General features: G+C 40.7%; 2 protein-coding genes across 8 annotated transcripts in view; one reads left to right on the plus strand and one right to left on the minus strand.

The window, feature by feature from the left end:
• usp9 (ubiquitin specific peptidase 9) overlaps positions 1 to 12,080 on the minus strand; it is a 36,206-nt gene extending 24,126 nt beyond the window's left edge. For 2 of the 5 annotated variants that reach the window (XM_068573235.1, XM_068573231.1), the window contains exons 1-7: positions 11,625 to 12,079; positions 7,042 to 7,310; positions 4,588 to 4,733; positions 4,329 to 4,408; positions 2,912 to 3,024; positions 1,023 to 1,241; positions 57 to 172 (exon numbers count right to left, since the gene is read on the minus strand). In XM_068573235.1, coding sequence (XP_068429336.1) covers positions 57 to 172; positions 1,023 to 1,241; positions 2,912 to 3,024; positions 4,329 to 4,408; positions 4,588 to 4,733; positions 7,042 to 7,143 — 776 coding nt within the window. In that variant the 5' untranslated portion in view covers positions 7,144 to 7,310; positions 11,625 to 12,079. Of the gene's footprint in view, positions 1 to 56; positions 173 to 1,022; positions 1,242 to 2,911; positions 3,025 to 4,328; positions 4,409 to 4,587; positions 4,734 to 7,041; positions 7,311 to 11,534 lie in introns of all 5 variants that reach the window. The other 3 variants (XM_068573233.1, XM_068573234.1, XM_068573232.1) reach the window with 3 other exon arrangements.
• A 2,272-nt stretch (positions 12,081 to 14,352) lies between these two features.
• The window catches only part of med14 (mediator complex subunit 14), a 12,783-nt gene continuing 11,447 nt past the window's right edge, over positions 14,353 to 15,688 (plus strand). For all 3 annotated transcript variants that reach the window (XM_068572702.1, XM_068572704.1, XM_068572703.1), the window contains exons 1-3: positions 14,353 to 14,780; positions 15,340 to 15,366; positions 15,493 to 15,598. In XM_068572702.1, coding sequence (XP_068428803.1) covers positions 14,608 to 14,780; positions 15,340 to 15,366; positions 15,493 to 15,598 — 306 coding nt within the window. In that variant the 5' untranslated portion in view covers positions 14,353 to 14,607. The remainder of the gene's footprint in view (positions 14,781 to 15,339; positions 15,367 to 15,492; positions 15,599 to 15,688) is intronic.

The raw sequence follows: 15,688 nt of genomic DNA on the forward strand, positions 1-15,688 counted from the left end.
ACGAACGACACGGAACATTGTTTTAGAATATTGCTCTTGGGGAACAGCCGCCTCACTTGATAAGTGCAGCGATGATCTGGACGTTCAGTGCTTGGCCGCTCATGAAGCGATCGTGCAACATTTGAAACCCGTTTAACGTGCCAAATTTGTTTATTAAGTCCACCAACCAGCCCTGTGAAAACAAACAAACAAATGTCACATTGAGAATTTTTTTTCTGAAAGACTTCATTAGACTTTATTTTATTAATAAGTACAGCAAATGTCAATTCTGGTGTAGCAGTATTATATTTTTTTGTAGAAAAGCCAAAACACTGAGGAAGAGACAGAGTATTTGAGAGGGAATAGAGAGGAACCACAAACAGCTTCACCTGACAAGAAATGTAACCGTTTTTTGATTCATAGCCAATAAATACTTTTGAGCTAAAAAAGAAAAGAGACTTAATAGTCCCAGCGGTACCCTAAGTAGCCCTGGGCCCCCTGCCAACAAAAGCAGACAGGCAAGTAGTGCAGTTCATACTGACCCTGTGCCCACGCTGGATTCATCACTTCTTACTACAAAATCCTATTCTCTGGTGTATCTCTTTCTCTTTATTGCAATGTGCTTTCTGACACAAGCACGCAAGTGGCCGATGGACTGCGAGTTTCATGTCTTTATCAGTCACGGCACTCCGTAGAGAGATTGTCTTTGTTCCACGAGAACCCCGAGAGAGACTAAAATGCTCCTCTATCGATTTTTGTCTTTCGGGAGGAGAGACAGGCCGACTGGAGGAAGAACACAGGCCGTTTATGGTTTCATTCTATACAAGCCCAAACATTTATTAAAGGATAGATATAAATGTTTGAAGTAATATCATACATAATGTACGCTGTTAAAAAAGGTGTGCTGTAAACGATCACTTGATCACAATGCAGGGCAAAAAGATCAGTTTTAAGAATAAGGATGAAAGAGTCTACAATGAGACTCATTAAACTGGTCAGACATTAAAAAGGAGCACAATTTTCACGTTTGGTTTGGGATTCACCTTAGGAGAGCGCGGGTCCGGTGGTCGGGCAAAGAGCTCATCATCGGCCAGCTGTGCTCCAGCGGGGACAGTCTCAGAAGGCCGTGTGCCATTGTAGATGTGGAACTTGCAGTGAGGGTTGGTGGCCATGGCCAGTAGCTCCAGTAGAGGGAACCAGTCCTGAGAGAGCTTGGCCACACACAGCTCCACCAGCCGGTGTGTGTTATTAATGATACACCTCTGCGAGACATGGGTTGTAGGGTAGATACAAATTAAAATTTTAAATAGTTAACAACCAGACTATGAGACTCAGAGAACAAAAGCATGAGTGGGCGAGAAAGAGAATTTCAAAACCAACAGGGGATGTCCTTTCTCGGAAATGCTGCGATCCGTGTCTGGTTTCAGAACAACAACCTTGCATTCTGACCTTAAAATTGAGCGTTTATCACGTATTGCTTGGGTTGTCCCAAGTATATTCAGACTCATTACTACACAAAAGTTCAGAAATACATGTCATTTGCACCAAATTTCCCAGACTCACGTCATCTGCTCACCATGTGAATTGAACAGATTTGCAGAACCACACTTTCTTGACACGACTCTAAAGATTGAACTACATTATGGCAATTTCAACCTCAACGGCTACAATATTCCCAAAAGTATGCACTCTTAAAGTAATCTTTCATCTCCTGAATCTACTCTTTTGAAGCCTCTAAAGTTTAAATCAGAGGCCTTGTATGTTGAAAACAGATTAGGAAAGGATACAAGTCAAGAGGTTAGTCATATGCCAATGCCTAAAACATACAATTACATAAGAGCCAAAAAATAATATATTTTAATTTACAAGGTAAATCTAATTCAACAATGTGGGTCACTTCAAATGAATATGCTTCTACTTTGTGTTTTAGTTCATAAAAGCGGAACATTTTCACAGATACCTTAACATTAATACACTTTACTTGGAAATATGAGAAACCCTATATTATTCATGGCTTCTGCCTGGTTACCCTGCAGTCAGGCGAGCCTTGATAGAGCAGCTGCCACAGACTTAACCCCTAAAATAGACTACCTGTCAAGTTGGATGTTTTACACAGACTTTGGTGCAATTACTGGCTTGATGTTTGAAACTTCAGATTTACACATAAAAAAAATATTATAAAGTGAGCCTGCATTAAATAAAATGATAATCCAACAAAGCCCCTTCTGCACAATGTCTGTCAGATTCACAGATCTGAAGGAGCCAGATACCAGTAATCAATATAGGACTGGTTCATTAAAGCATTCCAGAGAAGCTTTCAGACATCAGTAAAGTAGTGTGGTTTACACGCATCTGGTTGCATTTAACAATTGCTGTGGATCATAAAAAAATAAGTTACTTGTGTAATGTACGCATAACGATATTTAAAGGGTGACAGTAGAAAAACTGGGCAGTTTCCCTAGTTTATGCTGAAAAGGTATCCAGAGATCAATCTCCTTCATACAACACAACCGCAAGCCTCGGCTATTTCCTATCAAACAGTTCATTGACTTATCGTTGTTGGCGTTGCTTCTTTCTCTCAGCGCTAAGAAAACCAAATGATGACTCAAATTGCAGGCAAACACCTGGTCTAAGCATTGCATGCATCCAATAGCATGAGGACAAAGATGGCAAAGAAGCACTAAAAGCTACACTGACAATAACATTGACTTTTATCAACCCAACACCCACAGTCCCTCCCATAATCATCCAGTACAAAGTAGTGAGCGGGAGCCTAAGGTGGGGTTAAATTGCATAGATGGTTATCCTTTACCACTTAAATTCAGCTTTTACAAGAGTTACAAACAAGCAGCCATATTTTCTTTCACTAATAACTAAATAATTGCTTATTTTATTTGAAGTATAAAAATATAAAGCAACAGCAAAAACTCACATGAATCTCAAACTTCCAGCCACTGACTGCCTCGTCTGTCAGGATCTTTGTGAAGGAGATGGTCAGACCATCTCGGAAAAATCTCTGACAAGCCTCACACTTCACATCCAGTCCTGCAACGGGAAAGACATCTCTCATAAAACAGCATATCGTTCGTATCAAATGTGCTGCAAAGTGAAGAGAGGCATTAACGAACATGACGAGTATGATGGAAGTGCACGGCCAAATGCATGGGGAAAAGCTTCAGTTTGCAGGTGGCCTAGCAAGAGGCGATTCTTTTGTGGTGTAAAAACTGGGGCAGCTTTTGAACCTCGTACAGACAGAACGACAACGATCAATCAATTAGTCATCAATTATTCAATTAATTTGCAACGATTTTGAGTATTATTTTCTGTATACTCAAGATACTCAGGTATATTTATATTGTTAATAGATGTTTGCTGCTATATTAATGTTCAGAATGTTAAATAGAGCTCTATTACACGTGATTATTTTCTAGTTTGAGGAAACTGAGTTTCTTTAAGTTTTGGACAAAAAAGAAGAAATTTAAGGACATCATCTTGACCTTTGGGAAACACTGGTCAAAAAATGCTTCACCATTTTATAGACCAACAACAAATTGTTGAATTGAGAAAATAATCCACAAACCAATGGAAAATACAGATGATCAGCTGCAGTCACACATATATTGAAAAGATATTTTTGATAATTGAGTTGATTCAGAGTGCATTTAATATTGTCAGCAGTCTGAATTTTATAGGCAGGGTACGATTGGGACATTGACCTGAAGATGGTAATTTGTTGACAAATATATGTATTTCTATTAACATAATGAGTGCAGATAGGCAAGGTAAAAGACCATTCATATTTGGTTCAGCGCAGAGGAAATATCTGAAAGTATTTGAATACGCCAACTTTTAGTTGACAAATTATAGGCCTGCATTTAAATGTGACATTTGCTACTTTTTCAGTTTCATTTCAACGTAAACTGAAACTTTTGAGTTTCGAACAGATTAATAATTAAAGATAACAAGAGATGAAAAATAAATCATCAATCGTATTTAAGAACTAGTAATTGTTTCCCAAGTAATGTATCAAGCACCAGGGGTAACACATTGGTTTGATATAATTGTACATTACATATGTGTCTGATGTGTTACTTGTACCAGTCGGATCCAAATGGTGAAAGACATTTTTCGAGATTCTATAATCAACATTAATCAAATGACTGAAAAAGTATTTAACTAATTAATTGAAAATGAAAGTAATCAAAGAAGTGGCTCAATAATCTATACTTAAATTGACTTTGAGATGATTAATAATATGTACCGCATGATTAGCCTTGGAAAGCAATGAATGGGATGCAAATGTGACGAAGCGTCTCTATAAAACACAAAAGAACACTGTATAATCCTACCTTTTTTACTCAGGTCAATAGCAGCTTCCAAGAGGACTTCTAACTCTCCTTTTGGCAAAACTGGAACGACCCAACGAGGCCTAAGAGGGTAAAAGAAACATGAATCTACAAATTCATACTAAGTCAATGGGAAGACACAAGTAGAGGCATGGCGCACTGAATTGAGCTGTATTTAAAAATGATTTGAACTTGATCAAATTTGCGTTCATCACAAACTTTGAGGAAGCGGCCTTTGTGTGTGTCACATGTGAGTAAATACCTGTTGATCATATCATCCAGCTTGGCTAGGTCAGTGTGAGGGAAAGCGGGCTCCTCCTCTTCCAGCTGAGGGGGCCCATCCCCCTGGCCCTGGTCATCCGGTGGGCTCACTGGAGAGTTCTCATTAGATGAGTTTGGAGATGATGTCTAAAAAAAGAAAAAGAAAAAAAAAAAAAAATCACAATCAGAACCAAGCAATGCCTGTTGATCTCTGTAGATGTATCGCATTACCAAAAATGGTCAGTCACACCAGGTATCAAAAACTAATTCCAAGATTTAGTCACACTGTTAAGGAGATTAAATCCTTCAGAGCTCTTTTACAGATTTAAAGCAGCTGTGCATCCTCTTTGCAACTGTCGGAAAAATATTAACATCTGGAAACGTAATCTCGCTGAAACACGTGTACAATGTAATTCAAGAAAAGTGATGCAAGAAAAGTAATACAGCCCCAACTGCCTTGTTTAGTACATGTATAGAAGTCTATGGCGATTGGAGACAAGGCCCATCAGCTGTTATGTCCATTACACATGAAATACGAAGAAACAGAGCCAACTTTGTTACCGTTTGTGTCTTTCCATTTGTGGGGTGAATAAGCGATAAGCAACAGCAAAGTATAACATTTATTCAATTCGTATTTAATTTAATATATCTTGTTGATATTTTGCTGTATTTATTGTGATCGTATGACACCGAAAGGAAACACGGGGAGAGTTGATGACAGGGTCGGGATGTCATGGGAACAAGGGATGCGTATTTAACCATTCAACCAGCAGGATGCCTCCCGGCAATCCGTTTTGATTTGTTGTCTGTTAACATATACATGTTATGCCACAAATAAATATGAGAACAGCCAGCATCATTTAGGACAAATAGAAAAGCTCAAATAGCGCCATCGCTTTTGATGGTCTATTTAAATATCCCTTGCCCGTGAGCTCAACGAAACTGGCGGTTGTGTCATTAACAGAAACAGCAGGCTGCCGTTGATCTCATTTGCGTGCTCGTCTGGCCACTCGCTAACAAGGCTGTGCAATTTGTAATGTTTTAATGGGGGAACAATGGGGCATTTTTGATCACTGGTGTATTGAAACAAAAGAATCACAAATGGGCCCGGCTCCATGTAGCTGATATCAAGCCATCCATTCAGAAAAAAAATAAATGGGCCACCCACAACTACACCTCCCTTCAAGAATTATTGAGCTTTTACTAAATACCGTGTTTTCTCATAAATTAATCTACATCTGGGGCCAAACAGGACGACAATCGCAAAACTCATTTTAAATGTCAGTGAAGCTGCTGCAAATTCTGTCATTTTGGTTAAAAGAAACCCAAAGCCAGAGTGGAACTTAAATTGCTGTTACCCACACCGGTTTCTATAAGGCCTTGAACTAATGGAGAGGCAGGGCCCACTTCTGGCATGGGATAGGGTTTCTATTGTCGCAGGCCTCTAAGTGTACATGCATGTGGGCATAAAGAAGCAGGTGTTTCTCCTGAAAGGCTTTTAAACAAAGCCATTCAAGTCATACCAATAGTATTTGGCACACAGAGAAATGCTCTGTTCATCCTGATCTAACCCAGAGGAAACAAAACACCCTGTAGGCTGACATGGATGTGTTAAACGGTATAAATTCGTTAGTATGTGGGTGTATTGGTGTTACGGTGATGTCAACAGACATTTTTTTGGAAAGAATGTTTTAGAAAAAAAAAGGCAGCAATGTGCATCCACGACTATGCATTTCAGCATCGCCGTGACCACTCCCGTCTTTATCGCTTTCCTAATTCTAGTGAGTGTGTACGAACATCAGTGGCGGCAGCGCAAGCAGCTGCGTGTGACGGAGTAAAAGAGGGACACGTATAGTGGAGGGAGAAGCATAACTGAGAAATATGAAATGTGGGGGTGTGTGGTGAAGGCTCCTTCTGCTTGGCTGACCTATATAGGCAGCTTGCCTCTCACATCTCACCACGGCTCATCTCTAACCAACACAGGACTGCACATGCACACACACACACACATCCTTTATCCATCACTCAGGAGGCTCTGTTCATTGATGCCTCGCCTCCACTCTTCTCCCTCTTTTCCGCTCCTTCCTCCCCTCCCTTTTTTTGTCCCCTTGAGCATCTGTGTGTGGTTTAGGTGGGAGCAATATCTGTTAAAATAAATAAATAAACAACACTGTGCTGCAGTGTCTGGACTAACAAAAAGAAGAAAAAAAAAGATCAAAACACACCATACCCCATCTCCTTTCATATATTAATCAAAATACATGTGTCTTCTGTCAGAAAAGAAAGTGTACTGAAGTAATCATGTCAAAAAAAAATGAGACGATGGGATTTGATGAAAACAGTAGGCACCCAAAAAAAGGGGGAGAAAAGAAATATTCAACACGTTGGACAACATATCGTGAAAGACAATGAGAAAAAGTCAGAAGTTTGCTTTGGCTGAAAAGATGACACTGACCTGATTCTGTGACAGTGGGGGTTGGCTTTGAGCGTCAGGTGCCTGGCCCTGGCCCTGACTGTCGTTGCCCCCCACCGGAGAGCCACGCGTGGTGGCCGTCATGCTCGCCACCGGGCAGATCTTGGCAATCTTGGCCTCTTAGGGAGCGCTGGCCAGGAGGGAAATCACAGCCACCTCAGCTGTAGAGCAGAGGGAAGAGAGCCCGAACGCACGAGAGAGGGACACAAGCACCTGGAGATCTGGACGTGCCGCTGAGACCATTGCATAACCTGGAACAGGAAAGAGGGGTAAAGGTCAGAACAATCAGCAGGCTGGTTGAGTTGTAATACACAGGCGAAATACAGAAGGAGGTTATAATCAACCATCTATAACAACTTGTTCTGAACCGGGCCGTGCCCGGTAGTTAACCACTTTCTCCGCAAGTAACTTCACAAAAGTTTTGTGTTGAGTGATCAACTAGATGTGTAATGAATTTGAATGCTCCAAACAAGCTTTGGAGGGCTGAGGCGCATCACTGATTTAAATTAGATTTAGAATATTCAGCCTCAATCATTGCTGATTTGTTCCCGATTTAATATCTTAATTACGTCTTGCCAAAGTCAGAAACCGCATCATCTTACATTTACAGTTGCAGATGGTCAATTGATAACAGACAGTTTGTACATCCCTTTCAGAGAGTAAATTGCCAACCACGAGGCACTGCTGAAGTGGCGTGTGTTGGGACTCACTAGCTTGTCTAGCTATTCAACAATAATATAAAATGAACAGCATGATAAATAATATAAAACACACCTCAAAAATAATCCTATAATTGCCTAGTTTCATGTTAACTAAAGTTTGTTGCCCTTTGCTAACACAGGGGCTCACACTTGCAATGAATAAGTAGCCGGAGGATACAGTCTGCCTGAATCCATCTCAAGTCCCACCGCAGTCGACAGCATCATCTAAAATGTGTACAAGGGCAACGTGAACACAAAGCCTTAGGTGTGTATCTTGGCGTTGGGGCAACAATGATGAATTGTTCAGTGAGCGCAGCGTTTTATATCCACTATACCAGTTTTTGAGAGCCGTATTTAAAAACTACTGATTTAGTCATTTGTAATGCATATCATCGGTCATACCATCTCTGAATACACTGGTGCAACCTTAGTGTTAATTGGGCTTTTTTTTATAAACTATATTAAAATTGACCTCTTAGAGTGAATTACCAAGATCTGAGATCAAGGTAAAATTGTCACACACTACAGACCAATAGGGCAAGAACCCTGAGCAGTTACGCCGCCAGATCACTTTAAACAACTTGCCAGATCATCTAACTCGCTTCATTTGGTGGTAAAACACGAAGATAAGATTTCCCAACTGGGAGGTAAACCAGGAAGTTGTTCCGTAGACTGTAAAAGGTATTAACCGTGGAATGTTTGGGCAATATCATTTGCTTTCTATTTCTATTCTTTAAAACCTGCGCCAGCGCCATGCCCCGTGTGCCAAATAGTTAAGAAGCATTCCCTATAACGACAACAGCCCCGGTTTGATTCCAGTCAGAGGACATTTGTTGCATGTCATACCTTGCCCAGTCTGACTTCTTTTTCAGAGGGCTTGGCATTCCCAGACTCTAGCAATTCATTATTAGAAATAGGAATGATGGACAAAACAAGGAAAAGAAGACAGCTTGTATGACACAGGAAATCCCCCCTTTAAATGTCAGCACGACAATCCGCACAACATGATTCAGACTGCCAATTCAGCACTTGGCAATGGCACTTGACTGTCTGATCAACAACAAATCCCGATGATAAATGTCCTTCTTAAAAAGGGTAGCTTACGAAAGCATATGAATTAAAAAGTTCCAAGCTTTCAAATACAATAGGTTTTTCTACTTTTTTTAGCATCCATTCTCTTTGATAACAGTGGCAGCTACGTGTATAAAGAGATATTTTGAGTCGGATAACTGTGCAATGATGAACTTTGAATGAACTGCCATGCCATTTGGGACCTATACATTAGCACACATACTTTTAAATCGGCAGCCGAAAAGCTCTAATCTGTAAACTGTAATTTAATACTATGTGTCTTTTTTATAAACCGATTAGTTCCTTGTTTTTTTACAACGTTCAAGACTGGCCATTGGTCGACAAATCAAACCGCAATTGTTAAAGAAAAAGTTGATAGCTCAAAGACACAAAGAAGGAAAATGCAACACCACACCTTTGTCTTTAAGTCATACACATTAACACTTTGGATATATGCTAGTTCAGAGCCTTTTTTTAAACGTTTTTAAATGCATTTTTGCAACTCAAAGTGAAAGGGGGCTATATCAGGTTTACAGACTGGCAATGAAGCCAGAGCCCTTTTCTACTGCGATTCCTGTGATCAAAATCAATACAGTGCAGGATCATCATAAAGTAAAAGGAACGTGACTTGGTGTTTTTTTTGTTTGTTTTTTTATTTATTTATTTTTTAGATATAAAAAGGAACATTTTTAAGACATACCCTATGCTGTTAAAACAGCTGGAAATGGTCAATAGCACTGTCTTAGTCAGACCCTTTGAGAGCTCCAAAAAGATAGAAGTCCTTGAGCCATTATGATCTAAATTTCGATTACTTTCTATAAAAGCCCATGTCTCTGAAATCTTTTGCCCAGAAACATCAATAGTTTACCATATTAACATTAATATTATTCAATGGGGGGGAGAGAGACATGGGCCTCACACGTTAACATGGGCATTTGAATTGTGTTTACCATAAATCTATTTGGTGAACAGTCATGCTTTTTTTCATAGATGATCAGGTTGAAAACCAATTGTTAGCACGTTTGTTTGGTTTATCTAGTGTCACAGTGTTTTCCCTGGTGTAAGGGGAGTGAAATCAGATTGTTTCCTATTTTACAGGTTGCCAATGACATCTGCTTCAGCATCAGCAATTTCGGTTGCAGCTGTCATTACAGACAGGACATTTCGTTATAATAGGCAAAAGATCTGGCTGTGTTTGGCTTGCAGAGAGTGAAATGCCATCTCATATATCGAATCCCACAATTAGTAAAACCACTTAGTAGCTAACTATCTACTAATGGGGGTGAGATAGGGTAGGTTACTGTCATGACGCACAAAAAAAACATGTTTTATCAACAGTGTCAAACAAGTGACACACATACGTAGATCAAACAGCAGCCACCATTAAAACAAGCGCTAAGCTATGCAACATATAACTGCGGCCTTTAGAACCAAACCGGCTACGAGACCTATACGTTGGCGTTATTTAGAAGAAGAAATACATATTTAATGGTCGGAGAAATCGGTCATATCACATTATGTGTGTTACCTTTGTAATATTGTCAAAATGAAACCGCTCAGGTGAATATAAAGTACACAGTGATATTACGTAACTATCAATACACACAGGCACTGTCAACAGCCGTTAACAGCTGGTGGTTTAGTTAGTTAACGCCTGCTGCTAGCTATCTAGCTGCGGCAACTAACGTTCGGTTAGCCTGTGAGGCGATCCGCCCAGACGGCGGAGCGGGGACGGCCTTGTCGTCCGAAGCCCTTTGCGCTGAGACACACAGGCCTCAGTACTCGACCGGGCCTGGCGTTAAGACTTGCCCAGCAAACCGTTGCTACACAACGGGTGACCTTAAGCACATATAGTTTGATTAATAACCGAAATCATTAGCTAACATCACTTTCCCCGCGTTAATTGTTGACCAACAATGTCCATGTAACGCCGTTTACGATACGCTTGGGTGCTAGTATGCTAACGAGCGGCAATCTAGATAAACAGTTAACGTTAGCTAGCAGCTAGCTTCCGAGCGAGTGAAACCCGAAGGTGCATCGAGCTAACGTTAACGTTCCTATTTTGACAAGTGGCTCGCTGGTATGACTCGACAACTAGCAAACTGGTTTCCCCATCTATAAAATAAACACCCAGCGTTTAAGCTTAGCATCACTTTGAAGCAATTTCAGCGTTTAAAATACATTAACATGGCTGGCTGCTTTAGATAACGCGAAATATGTTAGTGACAGGGGAGTCGTCTATTTCCTGAAATGTAGAGCGTTCTGACCTGTATCGTCCAACGTTAAGTTACAACTTAATGTTGGCTCAAACAAACACAAAGGGGGATATTTAAAGCCCAAGTGAAACTAAATGTTAACGGCAATGTGGTTTGGACAAATCGATGATTAAGGAAATATAAAAAATAGTCTACGGAGGACAATTAAATATGAGTAACTTGTAAACAGGAGCCATTAAAAGAAACCGTCCCTTCTCAGTCGGCAGACTGTGTCGAGAACCGTTTTCGGGTAACGTTAGCTCAAGCTAGCTTGCCTTCAGTGACTCTAGCGGAGTAACATTAATCTAATCTGACTGCACGTACCGTTAAAACCATGAATTGCAGTTTAACTGCGTTGACAGTGTCACATTTTCAACAAACAGCAGCTAGCAAAGCTAAAACCGCCATCGATTGAACATCACAAGTAACCCAAATGCTCTAACGTTACCTTGCATCCGCCACCAGCTGACGCTAGGACTAGCAGTAGCCAGCTAACAATCAGCAGCCAGCGCACAGAGCTAGTTAGCTAACAACTCACCAGGAATTTGATATGACTTCCCCCTCTATGCACGGGCTACGTCCAGCCTTGAACGATGGTATCGTCGTATATTACATAAACGCGGCCTATACCAGAGACAGATTTTGTAGGACCCAAAACCTGTAACTAGAAGGATCTAATTCCGACGTTTTTCTCTTCTGCTTCTGGGTGTTTTTCCTGCGTCACCGGCGCGGTAACAGCCCCCTAACTCTATCTAGTCCGATTTCTGGGGCTTGTCACTTCGGTCCCAGCAGTCACTCACAACTTGAATCAGTTCAACATGGCGGAAGCGCAGTCGGACACAAACGCCGCTCAGTGAAACGGACCAGACGACTGTGTGAACTCCAGCGGTCGGCGTTGTCTGTGAGCCAGTTTGCACCACACAACGGAGAGCAGCGCCGCAAACACAACACCCGCTGAATGGAAAGGGCATAAAACCCCTCTCAATTCTGATGAAGTGACTCCGGCTCCAGCGGGAGTACCCGGCCCGTGGTTTGGTAAAAGCCAGGCGAAAGAAACGGAGCAACCGGGCGCACTTAACTATATCGCCTCCTATCGCACGGGGTGGTCAAACATGGGCGGGCCACGTTATCGTGCTTCTCAAGCTAAACGCCCGAACTGACATAAAATCATTTATTTTATTAGAAAAGGTGTGGTTAGGAGGTAAGGCATAGGGGACTAATTAAATAGATGCTGATGGCAAACACTATACAAGTCATGAAAGAGTGTATGGCAAATAAACTATGATCGCTTTCACTTTTTGTTGGCCAGATTAAAGGACATGGTTACACTTTTTCTCTCTATCTGTAAACATGTGCCGATATGAACGTTGAAACAAGACACCAAAATCATAATCAATGCACAGTGAAGAGTCAACACCTTCAATCCCAAATTAGAGGGATAGCACAAAGGTGGTAACTACTGGGTCTATACTGATTATGTTACAATAAATAGGGTTTAACATTTTACTCTGTTACTCGCAGCTTCTGTAAACAAGCGGCTGGTAAGAATTAGATATTAAAGGGGAACATTTCATTCATGACTAGTTCACTGGCAGCATTGAGGGATAATAATCAATCTTTTCATATTACTAATATTACATTTCATAATGTGCCTCTTGGAGTCAGTTTAATATGCTGTATATTGCCTGTCAATCTTTTCTTCCATTACTATTGTGTTTTATGCATGGATGTCCACAAATACTACTTCTCCACCCTTGGAAAGCAATAAGGTTCTGGGAGCCTATATGAGTCCCTTTCAGACATGAACCTGCAATATTAATGACTTCATGTACATCATAATCTTGACAAAATATGCCACTGGGATAGCATCATATTTACAAAACAAGGTAATGAAATGTAGTACATTTAATGTATTAGAAAACATAGAATAAATCATGGTATGACTCATTTCAGTGTGAGAATGGACGCATGTCTTGTGTCATTTTGCGTATTGTTCGCGTTTTCATTTAAGGATGCACTAATCCAACTTTTCCAGTTCCAATACCTGAGATTTGGAGTTATCAGCCGATTACTGTTCCAATCCAATTTTTCAATAACCCCTATTTCACAAAGTGGTTATCCTGAGAAGTGTCTGGCTGGCTTTATAGGGGACATAGTAGTAAATCAAAATACAGATAGACGATGACCTCTATTAAAACCACCGCAGAAACAAAATGTATTCATATATTTAGACCTTCTATAAACCATCTCCGAGAATGCTTTTCTCGGTAGATGATCAAGATTAAAGATGGCAGATTTAAGAGAATTATAATCACATCTGTGTTAAAAACAAAACAACAACAACAACAACAACAACAAAAAAGATAAAGCACATGAACACAAGATTATCATGTAGTTAAGACCGGAAAAGGCAGAGAGTTTAACTGGTGCTTGAGGTATCTCTGTCAAACACATCAGATCTTGAGAGTCTATCATGATGAGTTGTATATATATATATATATATATATATATATATATATATATATATATATATATATATATATATATATGTATATTTAAGCATTTCATGATTCATTATGTTCTTGACTTTTTAGTATTTGTGTTTATTTGTTAACCTTCTCTGTAATCAGCACTGGTAAAAAAAGTGAGTCGTACTGAAAAGTATACATTTACTCAAGTCGCCTATATCGAAGTACAAGTTTGAGGTACTTGTACTTGTTTAATGTCATCACAGATTGAGCGACACAGCAGTATAAAAAGTAATTACAACTACCATTGCCACCCATTATGTTTATTTACTCTGACCATATACAGATTATCAGGGCCACAGATTAGATCATGCATTAATTAAACAAATACAATAAATGACCTAGAAGCCATCAGAATCAGCTTTATTGGCAATGTGTGTTTACATACATGAAATTTGACTGCGGTTTCACCTAGCTTTGACTGCGGTTTCACCTAGCTCTTCGTACAATATACAATAAAAAAGATAACTATTTAAAAAAAAGACATGAAAGACAACAGAGACAAAAAGACAATTAAAGACAACAGTAGCTATGAAGTTTAAACTAAGTCCGTGAACACATACGCACATCTCTGGCACTGAGAGCCTGACATGTATCACCTTGTTTGGTCCCAGTTAATCCAGTCTGGGAACCAGGTGTCAAACACAATTATGAGGAGACGTTCACGACTTTCGCTCCTTCGAGGCTCCGCTCCGGGTTTTCTTCCTCACCGGACATACGACAGGCATTCCCGACAGCAAAGATGGCGGCCGAGCGGCGTTGAGCCTTCTCCGTTATGAGTTACCAAATTTGGCACATTTGTTGAGTTTTCTGCCGACTAAGGAAACCGAGTCCATGCTGAGAAACCCGTCTCGTGAAAGAGATGTTGTGAGACTGAAGAATAATCTTTTCACGAGGAGTTCCCTACTACAACTCGATAGTTTGTTTTTCCTTCTCCGTTTTAGCGCTGGTTGGTTATTGCCGTAGCTAACTAGCCCGTACCGTCATTGTAAAATGGCTCCGGTGCAGATTGGGTCAGACGGGCAGCTTGTCCCGCTCGGGGGTCCGGTCGTCTCGGGTCCGCAGCCGCCGCCCGGGACACCTGCCACACAGGGGGTCCGGCTAAGCCTGCTGATTGAATTTCTCCTCCAGAGGACCTACCACGAAATTACACTGCTGGCAGAACTGTAAGTAACACTATAGCGTTGTAGGCCTCAAAGCTAACCAACCGGCGGGCTATTCAGCTAACGTTTACAAACTCAGCTGGTATTCTTCTTCACCAGTCGCCATACACAACAACTAACAAACGCATTAAAGTTGGTACCAATGGAGGAATTGGGAGATGTCTCTTCATATTTCGAGCTCTGTGAAACGTGGCTGGCGTTACCTGTCGTTACCGTTGTGCCAGGGGGCGTACCGGTAAACAACACATCGTCGTTGGTCCGAAGAGCCCAAAGTTATAGTTCAGTTTACTCAAGTAGCCCGTATTATAGTACACGTTTAAGGCATTTGTTTAGCCCACTTGAGTAGAAGACCAGTGTTTACGTGGCGTGATAAATACGTAGGTTCATGATGGACCACTTGCAACAGTCTGCTGTTAGCTTGCTAGCTGCAAAGATGAACGTTAGTACTTGCTGTAATGGAATGCACAGATTTTAGGCAGGTGATAACGTCATGTTGTGCTTTTGCTCTGCTACTGAGAATAAGGAACTGTTGCAGTAATTAATATGGTTGTTCTTGTTCTAGGCTTCCCAGGAAAACGGACATGGAGAGGTATGCTTTGATTTGTATTCATAATGTATTTATCCATTTACTCCTTGAGCCATGCATTCTCTTAAGGTATTGTTTTTTAATATAGAGATATCTTTTGCATACCCTGTTTCTTCATAATTTTCTCAGGAAAATTGAGATCGTCCAGTTTGCTAGTCGTACCAGGCAGCTGTTTGTGCGTCTGCTATCCCTCGTGAAGTGGGCCAGCAATGCAGGGAAAGTGGAGAAGTGTGCGGTATGTTTGCTTCTAATTTTGACTTCTTGGTTTAGGTGGATTTTATTATAATACACTGCGCGCAGACTTTTCTCCATTAGAACACAAAAT

Source organism: Clinocottus analis, unplaced genomic scaffold (assembly GCF_023055335.1).
Source record: "Clinocottus analis isolate CAN_PGR_092001 unplaced genomic scaffold, fCliAna1.0.p SCAF_12, whole genome shotgun sequence".
Taxonomy (NCBI): Eukaryota; Metazoa; Chordata; class Actinopteri; order Perciformes; family Cottidae; genus Clinocottus; species Clinocottus analis.